This window comes from Mobula birostris, unplaced genomic scaffold, assembly GCF_030028105.1.
Source record: "Mobula birostris isolate sMobBir1 unplaced genomic scaffold, sMobBir1.hap1 scaffold_705, whole genome shotgun sequence".
Classification (NCBI taxonomy): Eukaryota; Metazoa; Chordata; class Chondrichthyes; order Myliobatiformes; family Myliobatidae; genus Mobula; species Mobula birostris.
This window is the reverse complement of record NW_027278423.1, coordinates 173,003-193,359: the sequence shown is the minus strand read 5'-3', so window position 1 is coordinate 193,359 and position 20,357 is coordinate 173,003. Positions and strand designations below refer to the sequence as shown.

Sequence of the window (20,357 nt, the reverse complement as noted above, 5' to 3'; positions counted from 1 at the left end):
TGATGCCTTCCTTTATTTCCTTAGTTATTCCAGGCTGGCTCTCCCCTCCCTTACACTCCTTGCTTTTACCTGGAATATGCTTTTGTTGAGCAGTGTGAAAAGCCTTTGAATACCTTCCACTGTTCCTCCCCTGTGCCCCCGTATTATCTGTTCCTGGCCTACTGTTCCCTCATCGCATTGCAGTCTCAGCCAGGGCTCCTGTTTTACATCGAACTGTTGCACCCTCCATTTGGATGAGAAATTCAATCATCCACAAAGATCCCTGATTATTATACCGTTAATTCTATCTGTCTCATTCAATAGGACCAGTTCAGGGAAAGCGTTTTCCCTTGCAGGTTCAGTGACGTGCTGTTCTAGAAAGGTATCTCACGAGTATTGTATGAAGTCCTCCTTAAGACTGCCTCGACCTACTTGATTTGCTAAATCAACGTGCAGATTACAGTCCCCCATGACGTGCTGTTCCATTCTTACACGTGTCAGACACTGCTTGGTTTACTGCAGTAATGTTATTCCTCAGTGGCCTGTGGACAACTTGCTCAGTGATTTTATTCCCTTTACTACCCCGAATCTCTATCGAGACAAACTCAATATTCTGCTCCTCACATCTTTCACCATTTCTCACCAGCCCACATCCCTCACCTTCCAGTGGATCAGACCCTATTACCTGACACCCTTGGAGATTCCACTCCCAATCATCGATGTTCCTGTAAAGGCGATTAAACCCTACTCTTTGGGTCAGAGAGAGGTTGGCATAGGGTCAGGGTCACGGTCGGAGTTGGGGTCATGGTAGTGTTTGGGCTCAGGGTCAGAATTGGGGACATGGTAGTGTTTGGGCTCAGGGTCAGAGTTGGGGTCATGGTAGTGTTTGGGCTCAGGGTCAGAATTGGGGACATGGTAGTGTTTGGGCTCAGGGTCAGAGTTGGGGTCATGGTAGTGTTTGGGCTCAGGGTCAGAATTGGGTTTATGGTAGTGTTTGGGCTCAGGGTCAGAGTTGGGGTCATGGTAGTGTTTGGGCTCAGGGTCAGAATTGGGTTTAGGGTAGTGTTTGGGCTCAGGGTCAGAGTTGGGGTCATGGTAGTGTTTGGGCTCGGGGTCAGAATTGGGGACATGGTAGTGTTTGGGCTCAGGGTCAGAATTGGGTTTAGGGTAGTGTTTGGGCACAGGGTCAGAACTGGGGTCATGGTAGTGTTTGGGCTCAGGGTCAGAGTTGGGGTCATGGTAGTGTTTGGGCTCGGGGTCAGAATTGGGGACATGGTAGTGTTTGGGCTCAGGGTCAGAGTTGGGGTCATGGTAGTGGTTGGGCTCAGGGTCAGAGTTGGGGACATGGTGGGGATGGAGTCAGTATTGGGATTGAACCATGACGGATGTAGGGTTCTGGTTGGGGGTCAGGGAGCCAATGGGGCCATGGTCAGAGGTCGAAGAGCTCAGGGTGAGGGTGTAAGTGGGGTCAGAGTGAGGTCAGAGATGAGCTTACCACGGCCACCGCGTTGCTGGCTAGCAGTTCCATCGGTGACATGGCTGTCACGTAGGCGATGTTGGCAAACACGTAGACGAAGGTCACCAGTGGGACGGAGATAAAGATCGCTCGCGGCAGGTTCCTGTAGGGGAGGGAGAGGGTGACACCATCACTTCAGGGAGAGCAGAGGGAGGGGTGCGAGGGCGCAGAGAGAGGGGAGGAAAATGGGCACAGGGAGTGAAGGTGGAAGGGAGAGAGGGGAGAGAAGGGGGCGGGGAAGAGGAGGGCAGGGGCTGAAGTTATGGGGAAGGGGGAGACACGGAGGAGAGAGTGGAGAGGAAATGGAGAGGGAGGGGAGAGAGGAGGAGAAGGTGAGAGGAGAGGCAGGGGAGGGGAAAGCAACAGGAGAGAGGGGGATTCAGGGAAGGGAGTAGGGAGGGGAGAGATAGAGGAGAGAGATGGGGAGGAGGGAAGGGAGATGAGAGGAACAATAAAAGATTTTAAAGAGTTAGATTGATGAGATGGAAGAATAGAAATATAGAGAAAATAGAAACAAGCACAGAGAGAGTGGGAGATGGAGAAAGAGAGAGTGAGTGAGAGATGGAGAGAGAGAATGAGTGTGAGAGAGAAAGAGATGGAGAAAGTGAGAGTGAGTGAGAACACACACACTAATTCGCACACACAGACACATTCACTCATTCTCAAACACACACACACACACTCACATCACCTGGTACACAACACAGAGCCCATCACTGGGACAGTGCAGAACACACACACACACAGTCCGTCTGGGTCCTCTGTTGCCGGACTGGGGCCTCTGCTTACTTGTACGGGTCGACCAGCTCCTCCGTCACATAGTTCAGGAAGTTCCAGCCTCCGTAAGCAAATGAACCCTGCAGGAACGACAGGGCCACCAAACCGATCTCGGGCTTCTGCCACATCTGGAAGGCATTCTTGGGCTCCAGCCAATAATAGTGACCTGTAAGCATGCACAGGACATCAGAGGAGGGGGAAAGGTCAAAGGACACGAGAGTTCCAGATTATAGAAGCTTACACTGAGCCAGGTTCAGTCTCTGTCTGACTGCAGGACAGCAGCTGCCTTGGACTCATTTCCTGAGGTTAAATCCAACAGATAGGTGCAGGAGAGATACACTGGGATGTGAAAAGCTGTGTATTAAGAGGCGGTGACGGGGAGAGTGTCCGTGGGGTGTGGGAGAGGATTCTCTGAATGTGGGGAGAGTCAGTGACGGGGAGTGTCCGTGGGGTGTGGGAGGGGTTTCACTGAGTGTGGGGAGAGTCAGTGACGGGGAGAGTGTCCGTGGGGTGTGGGAGAGGATTCTCTGAATGTGGGGAGAGTCAGTGATGGGGAGAGTGTCTGTGGGGTGTGGGAGAGGATTCTCTGAATGTGGGGAGAGTCAGTGACGGGGAGAGTGTCCGTGGGGTGTGGGAGGGGATTCACTGAGTGTGGGGAGAGTCAGTGATGGGGGGGGGGGAGAGTGTCCGTGGGGTGTGGGAGGGGATTCACTGAGCGTGGGGAGAGTCTGTGACGGGGAGAGTGTCCGTGGGGTGTGGGAGAGGATTCTCTGAATGTGGGGAGAGTCAGTGACGGGGAGAGTGTCCGTGGGGTGTGGGAGAGGATTCTCTGAATGTGGGGAGAGTCAGTGATGGGGAGAGTGTCTGTGGGGTGTGGGAGAGGATTCTCTGAATGTGGGGAGAGTCAGTGACGGGGAGTGTCCGTGGGGTGTGGGAGGGGATTCACTGAGTGTGGGGAGAGTCAGTGATGGGGAGAGTGTCCGTGGGGTGTGGGAGAGGATTCTCTGAATGTGGGGAGAGTCAGTGACGGGGAGTGTCCGTGGGGTGTGGGAGGGGATTCACTGAGTGTGGGGAGAGTCAGTGATTGGGGGGGGGGGGGGGAGAGTGTCCGTGGGGTGTGGGAGGGGATTCACTGAGTGTGGGGAGAGTCAGTGACGGGGAGAGTGTCCGTGGGGTGTGGGAGGGGATTCACTGAGTGTGGGGAGAGTCAGTGACGGGGAGAGTGTCCGTGGGGTGTGGGAGAGGATTCACTGAGTGTGGGGAGAGTCAGTGACGGGGAGAGCGTCCGTGGGGTGTGGGAGGGGATTCACTGAGTGTGGGGAGAGTCAGTGATGGGGGGGGGGGAGAGTGTCCGTGGGGTGTGGGAGGGGATTCACTGAGTGTGGGGAGAGTCAGTGATGGGGGGGGGGGGAGAGTGTCCGTGGGGTGTGGGAGGGGATTCACTGAGTGTGGGGAGAGTCAGTGACGGGGAGAGTGTCCGTGGGGTGTGGGAGAGGATTCACTGAGCGTGGGGAGAGTCTGTGACGGGGAGAGTGTCCGTGGGGTGTGGGAGGGGATTCACTGAGTGTGGGGAGAGTCAGTGATGGGGGGGGGGGAGAGTGTCTGTGGGGTGTGGGAGGGGATTCACTGAGTGTGGGGAGAGTCAGTGACGGGGAGAGTGTCCGTGGGGTGTGGGAGAGGATTCACTGAGCGTGGGGAGAGTCTGTGACGGGGAGAGTGTCCATGGGGTGTGGGAGGGGATTCACTGAGTGTGGGGAGAGTCAGTAACGGGGAGAGTGTCCGTGGGGTGTGGGAGAGGATTCTCTGAATGTGGGGAGAGTCAGTGATGGGGAGAGTGTCCGTGGGGTGTGGGAGGGGATTCACTGAGTGTGGGGAGAGTCAGTAACGGGGAGAGTGTCCGTGGGGTGTGGGAGAGGATTCTCTGAATGTGGGGAGAGTCAGTGATGGGGAGAGTGTCCGTGGGGTGTGGGAGGGGATTCACTGAGTGTGGGGAGAGTCAATGATGGGGAGAGTGTCCGTGGGGTGTGGGAGGGGATTCACTGAGTGTGGGGAGAGTCAGTGATGGGGGGGGGGGAGAGTGTCCGTGGGGTGTGGGAGGGGATTCACTGAGTGTGGGGAGAGTCAGTGACGGGGAGTGTCCGTGGGGTGTGGGAGGGGATTCACTGAGTGTGGGGAGAGTCAGTGACGGGGGGAGAGTGTCCGTGAGGTGTGGGAGGGGATTCACTGAGTGTGGGGAGAGTCAGTGACGGGGAGAGTGTCCGTGGGGTGTGGGAGGGGATTCACTGAGTGTGGGGAGAGTCAGTGACGGGGGGAGAGTGTCCATGGGGTGGGGGAGAAGATTCACTGAGTGTGGGGAGAGTCAGTGATGGGGAGAGTGTCCGTGGGGTGTGGGAGGGGATTCACTGAGTGTGGGGAGAGTCAGTGATGGGGGGGGGAGAGTGTCCGTGGGGTGTGGGAGGGGATTCACTGAGTGTGGGGAGAGTCAGTGACGGGGAGAGTGTCTGTGGGGTGTGGGAGAGGATTCACTGAGTGTGGGGATAGTCAGTGACGGGGAGTGTCCGTGGGGTGGGGGAGAGGATTCACTGAGCGTGGGGAGAGTCAGTGATGGGGAGAGTGTCCGTGGGGTGTGGGAGAGGATTCACTGAGCGTGGGGAGAGTCTGTGACGGGGAGAGTGTCCGTGGGGTGTGGGAGGGGATTCACTGAGTGTGGGGAGAGTCAGTGACGGGGAGAGTGTCCGTGGGGTGTGGGAGAGGATTCTCTGAATGTGGGGGAGAGTCAGTGATGGGGAGAGTGTCCGGGGGTGTGGGAGGGGATTCACTGAGTGTGGGGAGAGTCAGTGACGGGGAGAGTGTCCGTGGGGTGTGGGAGGGGATTCACTGAGTGTGGGAGAGTCAGTGATGGGGAGAGTGTCCGTGGGGTGTGGGAGGGGATTCACTGAGTGTGGGGAGAGTCAGTGATGGGGGGGGGGGGGGAGAGTGTCCGTGGGGTGTGGGAGGGGATTCACTGAGTGTGGGGAGAGTCAGTGACGGGGGGAGAGCGTCCGTGGGGTGTGGGAGGGGATTCACTGAGTGTGGGGAGAGTCAGTGACGGGGAGAGTGTCCGTGGGGTGTGGGAGGGGATTCACTGAGTGTGGGGAGAGTCAGTGACGGGGGGAGAGTGTCCATGGGGTGGGGGAGAGGATTCACTGAGTGTGGGGAGAGTCAGTGATGGGGAGAGTGTCAGTGGGGTGTGGGAGGGGATTCACTGAGTGTGGGGAGAGTCAGTGATTGGGGGGGGGGGGAGAGTGTCCGTGGGTGTGGAGGGGATTCACTGAGTGTGGGGAGAGTCAGTGACGGGGAGAGTGTCTGTGGGGTGTGGGAGAGGATTCACTGAGTGTGGGGATAGTCAGTGACGGGGAGAGTGTCCGTGGGGTGTGGGAGGGGATTCACTGAGTGTGGGGAGAGTCAGTGACGGGGGGAGAGTGTCCGTGGGGTGTGGGAGGGGATTCACTGAGTGTGGGGAGAGTCAGTGATGGGGGGGGGGGGAGAGTGTCCGTGGGGTGTGGGAGGGGATTCACTGAGTGTGGGGAGAGTCAGTGACGGGGGGAGAGCGTCCGTGGGGTGTGGGAGGGGATTCACTGAGTGTGGGGAGAGTCAGTGACGGGGAGAGTGTCCGTGGGGTGTGGGAGGGGATTCACTGAGTGTGGGAGAGTCAGTGACGGGGGGAGAGCGTCCGTGGGGTGTGGGAGGGATTCACTGAGTGTGGGGAGAGTCAGTGACGGGGAGAGTGTCCGTGGGGTGTGGGAGGGGATTCACTGAGTGTGGGGAGAGTCAGTGACGGGGGGAGAGTGTCCATGGGGTGGGGGAGAAGATTCACTGAGTGTGGGGAGAGTCAGTGATGGGGAGAGTGTCCGTGGGGTGTGGGAGGGGATTCACTGAGTGTGGGGAGAGTCAGTGATGGGGGGGGGAGAGTGTCCGTGGGGTGTGGGAGGGATTCACTGAGTGTGGGGAGAGTCAGTGACGGGGAGAGTGTCTGTGGGGTGTGGGAGAGGATTCACTGAGTGTGGGGATAGTCAGTGACGGGGAGTGTCCGTGGGGTGGGGGAGAGGATTCACTGAGCGTGGGGAGAGTCAGTGATGGGGAGAGTGTCCGTGGGGTGTGGGAGAGGATTCACTGAGCGTGGGGAGAGTCTGTGACGGGGAGAGTGTCCGTGGGGTGTGGGAGGGGATTCACTGAGTGTGGGGAGAGTCAGTGACGGGGAGAGTGTCCGTGGGGTGTGGGAGAGGATTCTCTGAATGTGGGGAGAGTCAGTGATGGGGAGAGTGTCCGTGGGGTGTGGGAGGGGATTCACTGAGTGTGGGGAGAGGTCAGTGACGGGGAGAGTGTCCGTGGGGTGTGGGAGGGGATTCACTGAGTGTGGGGAGAGTCAGTGATGGGGAGAGTGTCCGTGGGGTGTGGGGAGGGGATTCACTGAGTGTGGGGAGAGTCAGTGATGGGGGGGGGGGGGAGAGTGTCCGTGGGGTGTGGGAGGGGATTCACTGAGTGTGGGGAGAGTCAGTGACGGGGGGAGAGCGTCCGTGGGGTGTGGGAGGGGATTCACTGAGTGTGGGGAGAGTCAGTGACGGGGAGAGTGTCCGTGGGGTGTGGGAGGGGATTCACTGAGTGTGGGGAGAGTCAGTGACGGGGGGAGAGTGTCCATGGGGTGGGGGAGAGGATTCACTGAGTGTGGGGAGAGTCAGTGATGGGGAGAGTGTCAGTGGGGGTGTGGGAGGGGATTCACTGAGTGTGGGGAGAGTCAGTGATTGGGGGGGGGGGGGGAGAGTGTCCGTGGGGTGTGGGAGGGGATTCACTGAGTGTGGGGAGAGTCAGTGACGGGGAGAGTGTCTGTGGGGTGTGGGAGAGGATTCACTGAGTGTGGGGATAGTCAGTGACGGGGAGAGTGTCCGTGGGGTGTGGGAGGGGATTCACTGAGTGTGGGGAGAGTCAGTGACGGGGGGAGAGTGTCCGTGGGGTGTGGGAGGGGATTCACTGAGTGTGGGGAGAGTCAGTGATGGGGGGGGGGGGAGAGTGTCCGTGGGGTGTGGGAGGGGATTCACTGAGTGTGGGGAGAGTCAGTGACGGGGGGAGAGCGTCCGTGGGGTGTGGGAGGGGATTCACTGAGTGTGGGGAGAGTCAGTGACGGGGAGAGTGTCCGTGGGGTGGTGGGAGGGGATTCACTGAGTGTGGGGAGAGTCAGTGACGGGGGGAGAGCGTCCGTGGGGTGTGGGAGGGGATTCACTGAGTGTGGGGAGAGTCAGTGACGGGGAGAGTGTCCGTAGGGTGTGGGAGGGGATTCACTGAGTGTGGGGAGAGTCAGTGACGGGGGGGAGAGCGTCCGTGGGGTGTGGGAGGGGATTCACTGAGTGTGGGGAGAGTCAGTGACGGGGAGAGTGTCCGTGGGGTGTGGGAGGGGATTCACTGAGTGTGGGGAGAGTCAGTGACGGGGGGAGAGTGTCCATGGGGTGGGGGAGAGGATTCACTGAGTGTGGGGAGAGTCAGTGATGGGGAGAGTGTCAGTGGGGTGTGGGAGGGGATTCACTGAGTGTGGGGAGAGTCAGTGATTGGGGGGGGGGGGGAGAGTGTCCGTGGGGTGTGGGAGGGGATTCACTGAGTGTGGGGAGAGTCAGTGACGGGGAGAGTGTCTGTGGGGTGTGGGAGAGGATTCACTGAGTGTGGGGATAGTCAGTGACGGGGAGTGTCCGTGGGGTGGGGGAGAGGATTCACTGAGTGTGGGGAGAGTCAGTGACGGGGGGAGAGTGTCCGTGGGGTGTGGGATAAGTTCAGTAAGTGGGGTCAAAGGGCAGTGCCAGAGGTCACAGGGTGGAGGAAGTGTCAGGAACTGTGGAGGAGATCAGTCATGTGACACTGGGCAGTCTCTCTGGTCGTTCTGGACCGGGCTTGAGGATGGCGACTGTGAGGGAGTTGTGACCAGGTTGAGTACGCACCTCGGCACACCTGCACGAAGCCCATGATGATGATGAGTGCGAGGGCCAGTAACTTGCCAGCTGTGAAGATGTCCTGACCCGAGTAGCCCACCGAACACTGAAACAGTTCACCCACGTCAGCAGCACTGCAGAGAGAGACAGGGTCAGATAGGGTGAGGCTCCCTCCGCACTGTCCCATCACACACTCCCAGGGACAGGGTCAGACACAGGGTGAGGCTCCCTCCGCACTGTCCCATCACACACCCCCAGGGACAGGTTCAGACACAGGGTGAGACTCCCTCCACACCGTCCCGTCACACACTCCCAGGGACAGGGTCAAACAGGGTGAGGCACCGTCCCCTCACACACCCCCAGGGACAGGGTCAGACACAGGGTGAGACTCCCCCCACACCGTCCCCTCACACACGCCCAGGGACAGGGTCAAACAGGGTGAGGCACCGTCCCCTTACACACCCCCAGGGACAGGGTCAGACACAGGGTGAGACTCCCTCCACACTGTACCCTCACACACCCCCGGGGACAGGGTCAGACACAGGGTGAGGCTCCCTCCACACCGTTCCGTCACACACTCCCAGGGACAGGGTCAGACACTGGGTGAGACTCCCTCCACACCGTCCCCTCACACACCCCCAGGGACAGGGTCAGACACAGGGTGAGGCACCGTCCCGTCACACACTCCCAGGGACAGGGTCAGACACCGGGTGAGACTCCCTCCACACCGTCCCCTCACACACCCCCAGGGACAGGGTCAGACACAGGGTGAGGCTCCCCCCACACCGTCCCGTCACACACTCCCAGGGACAGGGTCAAACAGAGTGAGGCACCGTCCCCTCACACACTCCCAGGGACAGGGTCAGACACAGGGTGAGGCTCCCCCCACACCGTCCCGTCACACACTCCCAGGGACAGGGTCAAACAGGGTGAGGCACCGTCCCCTCACACACTCCCAGGGACAGGGTTAGACACAGGGTGAGACTCCCTCCACACCGTCCCCTCACACATCCCCAGGGACACGGTGAGACTCCCTCCACACAGTCCCGTCACACACTCCCAGGGACAGGGTCAGACACAGGGTGAGGCTCCCTCCACACCGTCCCGTCACACACTCCCAGGGACAGGGTCAGACACAGGGTGAGGCTCCCTCCACACCATCCCATCACACACTCCCAGGGACAGGGTCAGACACAGGGTGAGGCTCCCTCCACACCATCCCGTCACACACTCCCAGGGACAGGGTTAGACACAGGGTGAGACTCCCTCCACACAGTCCCGTCACACACTCCCAGGGACAGGGTCAAACAGGGTGAGGCACCGTCCCCTCACACACTCCCAGGGACAGGGTTAGACACAGGGTGAGACTCCCTCCACACAGTCCCGTCACACACTCCCAGGGACAGGGTCAGACTCCCTCCACACAGTCCCGTCACACAGTCCTGAGGTGGGGAGTGGGAGTGGCTCGGCCTGATAAAACCTGGAGTTACATCCCTCCGCCCGTGGTTTCACCCACGAGGACTGGATGATGATGAGACATCACAGATTCCTAATAATTGTGGACAATATGATCACTAAACATCCCAATTACCTGAATGTAAACAGAAATAACATTTGGATTTGTTTCTCAGCTTGCAGAGTATCATTGATTTTAGTTCAATGCTGCACACTTGATGCAGTCATTGACCCGGGCACCTGGGTCAGTATTTGCACACGGGTCCCCAACACTCCCTGCAGTTGGCTTCCAACAGCGGCACTGAGGTACTCTGCAAATGGCCACTGGAAAGGCCAGTGGGGTACACTGCAAATGGCCACTGGAAGGGCCAGTGGGGTACACTGCAAATGGCCACTGGAAGGGGCAGTGGGGTACACTGCAAATGGCCACTGGAAGGGGCAGTGGGGTACACTGCAAATGGCCGCTGCAGGGGCACTGAGGTACTCTGCAAATGGCCACTGGAAGGGGCAGTGGGGTACACTGCAAATGGCCACTGGAAGGGGCAGTGGGGTACACTGCAAATGGCCGCTGCAGGGGCACTGAGGTACTCTGCAAATGGCCACTGGAAAGGCCAGTGGGGTACACTGCAAATGGCCACTGGAAGGGCCAGTGGGGTACACTGCAAATGGCCACTGGAAGGGGCAGTGGGGTACACTGCAAATGGCCACTGGAGGGGGCAGTGGGGTACACTGCAAATGGCCGCTGCAGGGGCACTGAGGTACTCTGCAAATGGCCACTGGAAAGGCCAGTGGGGTACACTGCAAATGGCCACTGGAAGGGGCAGTGGGGTACACGGCAAATAGCCGCTGGAAGGGGCAGTGAGGTACACGGCAAATAGCCGCTGGAAGGGGCAGTGAGGTACACTGCAGAATCAGAGTGAACTGAGATACATTGCAAACAGCCAATGGAGAAATGTGAGAGAACATACAAATGGAAAACCGAGGCTTACTACAAATGACAGTAGTGAAAGCGGTGAACGGGCTTTTTGGAATCTGGTCACCGGAGGGGCGAGTGTGAAGTTGGAGTGGGGACTGGTGCCAGGTGTAGGGCCTACCTCCCTCTATGGTCCTCACTCTGCTGATCTGTGACCTCCATTCACCTGCCAGCACGCCTCTGACCAATGCCTCGTACCTGCCCCACTGCTAAGCTCCTGACAAGTGACCTCCGACCTGCCCCACTGCCAAGCTCTTACCCTCCATTCCCAACTGCTCCCATGCCACAGAGTTCACCTAATGACCCCTCAACCTACCTGCTGACTTCCATCCCTTCTGCTTTGGCCCCTGACCCCTCATTGACCTCTCCCACATGTCTGCTGACCCCTTGGCCACCCTCCCCCCTTAGAGCACTAGATCACATCTAAACCCTCACCAGCTGTCGAATCCCAGTAAACAAATCAGCAATGCCAACAACTTTCCGAGAGACGGACGGAGGGAGAAAATGTGGGAACAGGTGGGGAGAGTGTGAGTGGAAAGTGAGGGAGAGTGAGAGGGGCATTTGAGAGGAGTGTGAGGGGTTTGTGAGGAGAATTTGAGGGAGAGTGAGAGGGGAATTAAGGGAGAGTGAGAGGGCAAAGTGGAATGGGGACAGAAGTCTGGGCCGGGGGTTGGAGGAGGTGCAGGTCTTTCAGGAACAACAAGTTGTAATAGAACCAAACATGTTTATTTGTCTGAAGCAGAGCTCTGGCCCCAAGCCCAGGGAGACTGCAGAGGACTGCAGAGGCACAGAGCAAGGGTGAGGGGGGGAGAGAAAGAGAGAGGGAGGGAGAGGAGCTGGGGGGAGAAGGGTAAAGGGGAGGAGGGGGTCTGGCAAAGGGAGAGAGGGAAGGGGAGAGGGGTGGAGGGATGCGGTGGGGCAGGGAGAGTGAAGTGGGGAGGATGAGGTGGGCAATGGTGTTTGAGTGAGGGAGGGAGGGCACGTGGGTAGGCGCGCAGAGTTGGTAACAGAGATGGAGACCAGCAGAGAGGGGACAACAGAGCCAGAGGCAGTGAAGAGGTGAGAAGAGAGAGTGAATGTGAAAGAGAGGGAGAGCGAGCAGGGAGGATGGAGAGAGGGAGAGGAAGAGCGTGAGATACGCTCACAGAAAGAGTGGGATAGGTAAAAGAGAGAAGGGGGCACACTGACAAGTGATGCGAGAGAGAGAGAGAGAGAGACGTGGACAATGGGAGAGACACAGAAAAGTGAGAGAGGGAGACAAGCAGATCAGGTAAACAGAGTACTGAGGGTGTGTAACTTGAAGACGGCAGTACTTTGCTCCCCCCTCAGGTGTTGGTGGGGGAGTCGAGGAAGGTGCCAAGAAGCTGAGCTGCCCATCTCCTGAGGCAACCTGGGGCCGCTCAGGGGTGGGGACGGTGAGTTCGGTGTTTGTGAGTTGTCCCCGGGGAAGGCCGGGTGGGGGTGGGGGGGAGTCACAGATAGGACGGGCCGTTGCCAGCTACTTCTGGAAGAGCTTGTTTGCGAGTGTCACTCGATATGGCCTGGACTGGACCCAATGGCGATGTCTCACCATCACACGGGGGGGGAAGGGTTTAGGTAGCACGGACAGGGTGGGGCTCCACATGGCTGGAGCGGATGGTGAGGGTGGGAGGAAGTCAGGTACTGGGGGAAAAGGAGAAGGGGCCCACTGGCACCTCGATGCCACCCTGTTTCTCAAGCAACACCACGAGAGGCTGTTCTGCCCATTAAATAGATGGTGACCCCAGTTGTCTTTTCAAAATGCAACTAACAAGTTCCTTTCTCACTCAGCCCTCTCTGATCCCATTCGCAGCACACGGGGTAGAGACTCTGTGGTTTGTGTGTGGGGGTGTGGGGGTTGAGGTGTATGGGTGGATTTGTGTGTGTGTGAATGAGTATGTGGGGTGGGTGTAGGTGTGTGGGGGAGGGTTGTGGCGTGGGGTTTGCGTCTGTGTGAATGTGGGCTGGGGGTAGGGCTGAGGGTGGGGTTTGTGTGTATGTGTGGGGGTAGGGCTGATGGTGGGGTTTGTGTCTGTGTGAACCTGTATGTGGGTGGGGTTTGTGTCTGTCTGTCTGTGTGAACCTGTACATGGGTGGGGTTTGACGGCACGTTCTCCTCGTAACCCTTTGGGTTTCCTGTTCCCTCCCACATCCCAAAGCCATTTGCGGCTGGGTGTCAATTGCCCCACTGTGTGGGCTACGTGGACGAGCTGGGGGTTGTTGATGGGGATGTGGGGAGGAGTTACAGGTAAATGGGGGGGCGTAATGGGATCTTGTGAGCGGGCAGAGACCTTTAGGGCCAAAAGGCATGAGGAGATGGAAGATCGATTCTCCCACCACTGACTTGCAGAAGCCTAATGAATGCCCCTCACCATCTCCAGCACTCCTTAATGTTAATCGGCAGTGAAAAGCACCCCTGTAGGTGGCAAAGAGGGTGGTTTTGAAGGAGGAGGAGGGAGAGAGGGGCTGGAAAGAGGAGGGAATGTGAAGAGGGAGATAAAGGGATAGTGAGAGAGAAGGGGAACAGGGAAAGAGGAAAAGAGAGATCAGGGAGAGTATGGGAGAAAGGGAGAAAGAGAAGTTGGAGTGAGATAGAGAGAAAGGGCAGGGCAGAGAGATGGGGAGAGAGAGAGAGAGCAGAGAACAGAAGAGGAGAGGACAAGCAGACAGGTGTGTGAGAGAGAGAGAGAGAGAGTGTGTCTGAAGGGGCCAGGATTGTGGCAGGGCACAGATCCTGGAGAGATGTGTCAGAGGGCTCTTCCTCCCATGCATGATTCAGGTGTAGTGAACAGCTCAATCTCCGCACTCTGGCCTTTACTGCAAACTGGCGCGAGGTGAGAAAGAAGGTTGTTTTGTCGGGATGGTACAGGGCGCTGGGGAGACCACACTCCATCCACAGGCCACAGCCTTGCTCCTCTTGCCGAAGAAATGTGGAGACAGATCACCAGGCGGGAGAGGCTCCTGGGGTGAGGGGCTTGTCCTATCCAGGTTGGAGAGAGGGGCAGGAATGCAAAACAGAGGAAAGGGAAGGTGGGGGTGAGGGGGAAGGGGGACGGAGAGAGAGAAGAATGAAAGATGAAGAAGATGATGGAAGGAAACTGACAAGAGAGGGGTGGACAGACAGAGGCAGAGAGAGGTAACTGAGAGAGAGTGGTAGACGGCGGTATATATAGAGAGCATGAGTGAGACAGACAGGCAGATAGAGACAGGCAAGGACAGTGACAAGCACAAAATGAGTTAAAGGCAGAGGCATACAGGGAGAGAGAGAGTGCGGTGAGGACTGGAAAAGGGGAGACAGATAAAGCTTACTCACAGAAAATGGGGAGAAGGTGTGTAAGAAAGGAACAGAGACAGAGAGAGAGATGGAGACATAGGGAGCGAGTGAGTGTCAGAATGGAGAGAAGAGATATAAAAAGAGTGACTGAGAGCAAATGAACCAGAAGATGGCAATGAGAGGGAATTATGGCAGAGGAAGAGGTGACCGGCAGAGATTTGAGGGGCCAGTGACTGGGGCTGGGCTGTGAGCAAGGAGATTAGCACCTCAGCGTAGAGAGTGAGGGTCAGGGGGTCAGTGGGAGGTGACTCTGGTCTCAAGAGATCACTGCCGGGGGGGGGGGGCATGGAGACTCTGTGTGTGTGTGTGTGTGTGTGTGTGTGTGCGCCACCTGCTCAAACCCCATGATTCCATTCCCAAGCATCCTGATATCCACCAACCTCAGCCTCGTGCTGACCCGAGCAACTACCCCTCCGTTTTCCGGAGGACGCGCTGACCACAGGGAACAGTGACCACACTGAGCCCCTCTCTCTACTCCTGTCCCCCCAGACCCACCACAGGCTGGAGATCCACCAACCTCAGCCTCGTGCTGACCCCTCAGGCACCAGAGAACCTCCGTTTTCCGGAGGACGCGCTGACCACAGGGAACAGTGACCACACTGAGCCCCTCTCTCTACTCCTGTCCCCCCAGACCCACCACAGGCTGGAGATCCTGTGATGAGTGACCCAGCTTCTGACACCCAAACCCCTTCCACCAGCCGCTACGGCGATACGCTGAGGTCATTAACCTGCTGAATAAAGTGAACATCCCCTCTGTTTCCGCCGGCTACACATGGTCAGGCAGCAAGATAACCCAGAACACTCCCACCCAGGTCATTCTCTCCTCTCCCCCCTCCTCCCATCGAGTAGAAGATACAAAAGCCTCAAAGCACATACCACCCCGTCTCAAGCACAGCTTCTACCCCACTCTCAAACACAAAAGCTCTCCCAATCTACCCCCATGTAGCTCTTGGGACCCTGCATGCAATGCACCTTCTCTGTAACTGAAAGACGACATTCTGCTAATGCCACTGACTGTGATGAAACTGCAGAGGGTTGCGGACACGGTTCAGCACATCACAGATACTAGTCTCCCCTGTACTTCCCACTGCCCTGGGAAAGCAGCGAAGGCCACATCCCACCCTCCTCTCCTCCCCAGAAAATACTGAAGCTTGAGCAGATGCACCAGCAGAGCAGAGGATGGGATCTGTCCCACTGTTATCAGACTCTTGAACAGACCTCTCATGGACTGAAAGATGAACTCTTGGACACAAGAGACTCTGCAGATGCTGGAGATCTTGAGCAACACACAAAAAGCGCTGGAGGAAGTCAGGATGAAGGGTCTCTGAACTGGAACACATGCTGAGATCCTCCAGCACCTCTCAAAATGAACACCACCTTGTGGTTATATTTCATTCAGGGTTGGATGAGATTTGGTATGTCATCAAAGACTGGCAAATTTCTACAGATGTACGATGGGGAGCATTCTGACTGGGCGCTTTACGGCCTGGATCGGGAAAAGGCTGCAGAGGGTTACAGACTCAGCGAGCTCCACCACCAGCACAACGCTCCCCATCATCAGGGACATCTACAAAAGGCAGCACCCATCACTAAAGACTCTCAGCATCTGGGTCAGGGCCACGCTCTCTCATTGCTCGCATTAGGGAGGAGGTACTGCAACTGAACATCCACACTCAAATCCTTCTCCACCTCACAAAACACAAGAGATTCTGCAGATGCCGGAAATCCAGCGTAACACACGCAAGAACGCCGGAGGAACTCAGCAGGTCAGGCAGCATCTGTGGAACGGAATAAGCAGTCGACGTCTTGGGCTGAGGCCCTTCGTCAGGACTCCTCTCCTATCAGATTCCTTCTTCAGTCACTTACCTTTTCAATCTATCACCTCTCAGCTTCTCACTTTATTCCCCCCTCTTCCCCACCCATCTGGCTTCTAACCGGTACACCGTCCCCTCCCTCCACCTTCTTATTATTCCTTCCCCCTTCCATTCTGTCCTGAAGAAGGGTCTCGGCCCGAAACGTCGACTGTTTATTCCTCTCCATAGATGCTGCCTGATCTGCTGAGAGCCTCCAACATTCTGTGTGTCTCTTCTCCTCTTCAGATTTCTGTACGGTCCATGGACCCATCACCACTACCTTGTTATTTTGCTCCATTTTTGTGTTATTTATTTACTTTCTTTTTATATTTCTTATTGTAAATTATAGTAACAATTTGTCTCTTTGCACTGTACTGCTACCAGAAAACAAATTTCACAACCTGTCAATGATAATAAACTTGTTTGGGATTCTGAAGTCTTGATAGAGTCCTAAAGTCACAGAAAACTACAACACAGACACAGGCAGCTTGTTCCACACTCTCACCACTCTCCGAGTGAAGAAGTTTCCCTTCATGTTCCCCTAAAAATTTCACCTTTCACCCTTAAACCACGACCTCTAGTTGTAGTCTCACCCAACCTTAATGGGAAAAACCTATCCATACCCTTCATTATTTTGTATACATCTATCAAATCTCCTCTCAATGGAAACATGGAAAACCTACAGCATAATACAGGCCCTTCGGCCCACAAAGCTCTGCCGAACATGTCTCTACCTTAGAAATAACTAGGTTTACCCATAGCCCTCTACTTTTCTAAGCTCCATGTACCTATCCAAAAGTCTCTTAAAAGACCCTATCGTATCTGCCTCCACCACCATTGCCAGCAGCCCATTCCACACACTTACTATTTTGAGTAAAAAACTTATCCCTGATATCTCCTCTGTACCTACTCCCCAGCACCTTAAACCTGTGTCCTCTTGTGGCAACCATTTCAGCCCTGGAAAAACCCTCTGACTATCCACATGATCAATGCCTCTCATCATCTTATACACCTTTATCAAGTCACCTCTCATCCGTCGCTCCAAGGGGAAAGGGCTGAATTCACTCAACCTATTCTCATAAAGCATGCTCCCCAATCCAGGCAACATCCTTGTGAATCTCCTCTGCATCCTTTCTATGGTTTCCACATCCTTCCTGTAGTGTGGTGACCAGAACTGAGCACAGTACTCCAAGTGGGGTCTGACAGGGTCCTATATAGCTGCAACATTACTTCTCGGCTCTTAAATTCAATTCCACGATTGATGAAGGCCAATACACCGTATGCCTCTCAATCTTTAACATTCTATGGAGTAAGGTCCTAAACTATTCAATCTTTCCTTATAACTTAGGTCCCCCAGTCCTGGCAACATCCTTGTAAATTTTCTCTGTACACTTTCAATCTTATTTACATCCTTCCTGTACGTAGGTGACCCAGACTGCCACAATACTCCAAATTAGGTATCACGAACCTCTTATACAATTCCTACAAACATTTGTACATAACATTCCCATCTCCTGAACTCAGTACATTGATTTATGAAGGCCAATGTGCCAAAAAGCTTTCTTTACGACTCTGTCTACCTGTGATGCCAGTTTCAATGAATTATGGACCTGTATCCCCAGATCCCTTTGTTCCACCGCACTCCACAGTGCCCTACTGTTCCCTGTGTAAGACCTTCCCTGCTTGGTCCTACTGAAGTGCAACATTCCTCCTGCAGTAAATTCCATCTGCTTTTTATCCATCTGGTCCATATCCCACGGTAAGCTTTGATCATCTCCCTTGCTGTCCATTGCACCCCAAACCTTGGTGTTATCCACAAATTTGCTGATCCAGTTATCACACAGATCATTGATATAGACAATAAACAACAACGGACATAGTACCGATCCCTGTGGCACTCCACTAGTCACAGGGCTCCAGTCAGAGAGGCAACCATCTACTACCACTTTATGGCCTCTCCCACAAAGCCAGTGTCCAATCAAATCCACTACCTCATCTTGAAGCAACACACATCAAAGTTGCTGGTGAACGCAGCAGGCCAAGCAGCATCTGTAGGAAGAGGTGCAGTCGACGTTTCAGGCCGAGACCCTTCGTCAGGACCTTCACCAGCAACTTTGATGTGTGCTGCTTGAATTTCCAGCATCTGCAGAATTCCTGTTGTTTGCGTTTAAAAAAACCTCATCTTGAATGCTGAGTGACTGAAACTTTCCTTTGCGGGACCTTGTCAAAGGCCTTGCTGAAGTCCATGTAGACAACAAGCCTCCCCTTCATCAACTTTCTTGGTAACCTCCTCAAAAGACTCTATAAGATTGGTTAGACACAATCTACCATGCAGAAAGCCATGCTGACTATCCCCAATCAGTCCATGTCTATCCAACAATTCATATATCCAGTCTCTTGGAATACTTTCCCACGACTGATGTCAGACTGACTAGCCTATAATTTCCTGGTTTATTTTTGGAACCTTCCTGACACAGTGAAACAACATTAGTTATCTCCAGTCCTCTGGGACTTCACCTGTCGTTCAGGATGATTTCAATATCTCTGCTAGGGCCCCGGCAATTTCTGCACTTGCCTTCCTCAGGGTCCGCGGGAACACCTTGTCAGGCACAGGGGATTTGTCCTAAGCTGCCTCAAGACAACAAACACCTCCTCCTCTGTAATCTGTAGAGAGTCCATGACCCCGCTGCCACCTTGCTTCAATTCTGTAGACTCTGTGCCCATCTCCCGAGTAAATGCAGATGCAAAAAATCCATTGAAGATCCCCTGATCTCTTTTGGTTCCACACATAGATTATCATTCTGATCTTACAGAGGACAAACTGTGTCCCACTTTTGCTCTTAACATATCTGTAGAAGCCCTTCGGATTCTCCTTCACCCTGTCTGCTACAGCAACCTCATGTCTTCTTTTAGCGTCCTGATTTAAGTGTTGTCTTGCATTTCTTTTACTCATCTACAACCTCATTTGCTCCTGCCTGCTTATACCTGCTATGCATCTCCATTTTTTTCTTAACCAGGGCCTCAATATCTCTCAAAATCCAAAGGTTCCCTAAACCTGTTATCCTTGTCTTTTATTGTGACAGGCACATACAAGCTTTGTGCTTTCAGAATTTCTATTTTGAAGGCTTCCCACTTACCAAGTACACCTTTGCCAGAAAACAGCCTGTCCCAATCCACACTTGGCAACTCGAAGCTAATGGCTTTGTGGTCACTGGATGCAACGTGTTCCCCCACACACATTTCTGACGCCTGCCCTGTCTCATTCCCTACTAGCAGATCCAGTATCGCAAGGTCTCCCATTGGGATTTCTATGTACTGATAAAGGAAACTTTCCTGAACACACTTAGCGAACTCTATCCCATCTAGTGCTTTTACAGTGTGGGATTCCCAGTCAATATGTGGAAAATTAAGACCGCCTACCATCACAACCTTATGCTTCTTGTCACAAACAAGAGAAAATCTGCAGATTGTGGAAATCCAAGCAACACACAAGCTTGACGAGGGACCGGCATGTACTTACAGAGGCAAATGGCAGCCAGCAGACGAAGGCCCAGTTCGGGGGCCAGGCAAGTGGGGAAGAGCGGGTACAGGACGTAGTTTGAGAAGGTCAGTGCGATGACGGCCTGGTTGGTTGGGTAGATGACCAGCACGGCGATCCAGAGTCGCAGGAAGCTGCACACAAAGCAGAGGTGGGGAGGGGGGAGTTAGGCAGACCAGCACTGGGGGAGCAGGCGAGGCTGTCTTGCCCCGTAACACTCAACCCGCTGGATAATCCGATCCCCGGCCTGAAACCCACACACAGCAGCAGGTAAACTGACTCACGGCACTCCTCCTGTAACATTGCACTGGGGAGAGGGGGAAGAGGGAAGGGGCAAGGAGAGGAGAACTGGTGAGGGGGGATTGAGAGGAAGGAGAGAGAGGGAGACGGGGGAAGAAGTAGAAGGGGTGGAGAGGGAAATGGTGGGAAGGGGTAGAGGGCATGGAGCAAGAGAGAAGGAAAGGGAGGAGTGGGAGAGCCAGAGAGAAGGGAAGGAAAAAGGGAAAAGTAAGAAAGGAATGGGAGGGAAAGAATAGAAGGCAAAAGGGAGGGAGGGAGAGGAGAGAAATAGATAGGGAGAGGGAGGGAAAGGGACAGAGGCGGAGGGGGAAAGGGAGGAAGACGGGGAGAGGGGTAGATGGGGAGGGTGGAGAGGGAGATGGTTAGGTGATGGAGGAAAGTGAAGGGAGAAGAGGGGAGAGAAGGGGAGGAAGGGGGAGGAAGGGGGAAGAAGGGGAAAGCGAGAGGAGAGAGGAATGAGGAGAACAGAGGGAAAGGGAGGTTGATGAGGAAGAGGGGCAGGAAGAGAGGAGAAATACATAGGGAGAGGAAGAGGGAGCGGGGAAGAGGGAAAGGGAAAGATAGAGGAGGGGGAGGAAGGAGGGGAGGAAGACGGGGAGAGGGGTAGATGGGGAGAGTGGAGAGGGAGAGTGGAGGGGAGAGAATGGGAGGGAGAGGGAA

General features: G+C 55.3%; 1 protein-coding gene across 1 annotated transcript in view; it reads right to left on the bottom strand.

Moving 5' to 3' along the window:
• Nucleotides 1-20,357, bottom strand: part of LOC140193682 (large neutral amino acids transporter small subunit 2-like) — a gene marked incomplete at its 3' end in the record, with an annotated part of 42,236 nt that overhangs the window by 12,703 nt on the left and 9,176 nt on the right. Inside the window, 5 exon segments of the mRNA XM_072250844.1 lie at nt 1,475-1,598; nt 2,285-2,438; nt 8,236-8,313; nt 8,316-8,360; nt 19,380-19,531. Of these exon segments, the coding sequence (XP_072106945.1) occupies nt 1,475-1,598; nt 2,285-2,438; nt 8,236-8,313; nt 8,316-8,360; nt 19,380-19,531 (553 nt within the window).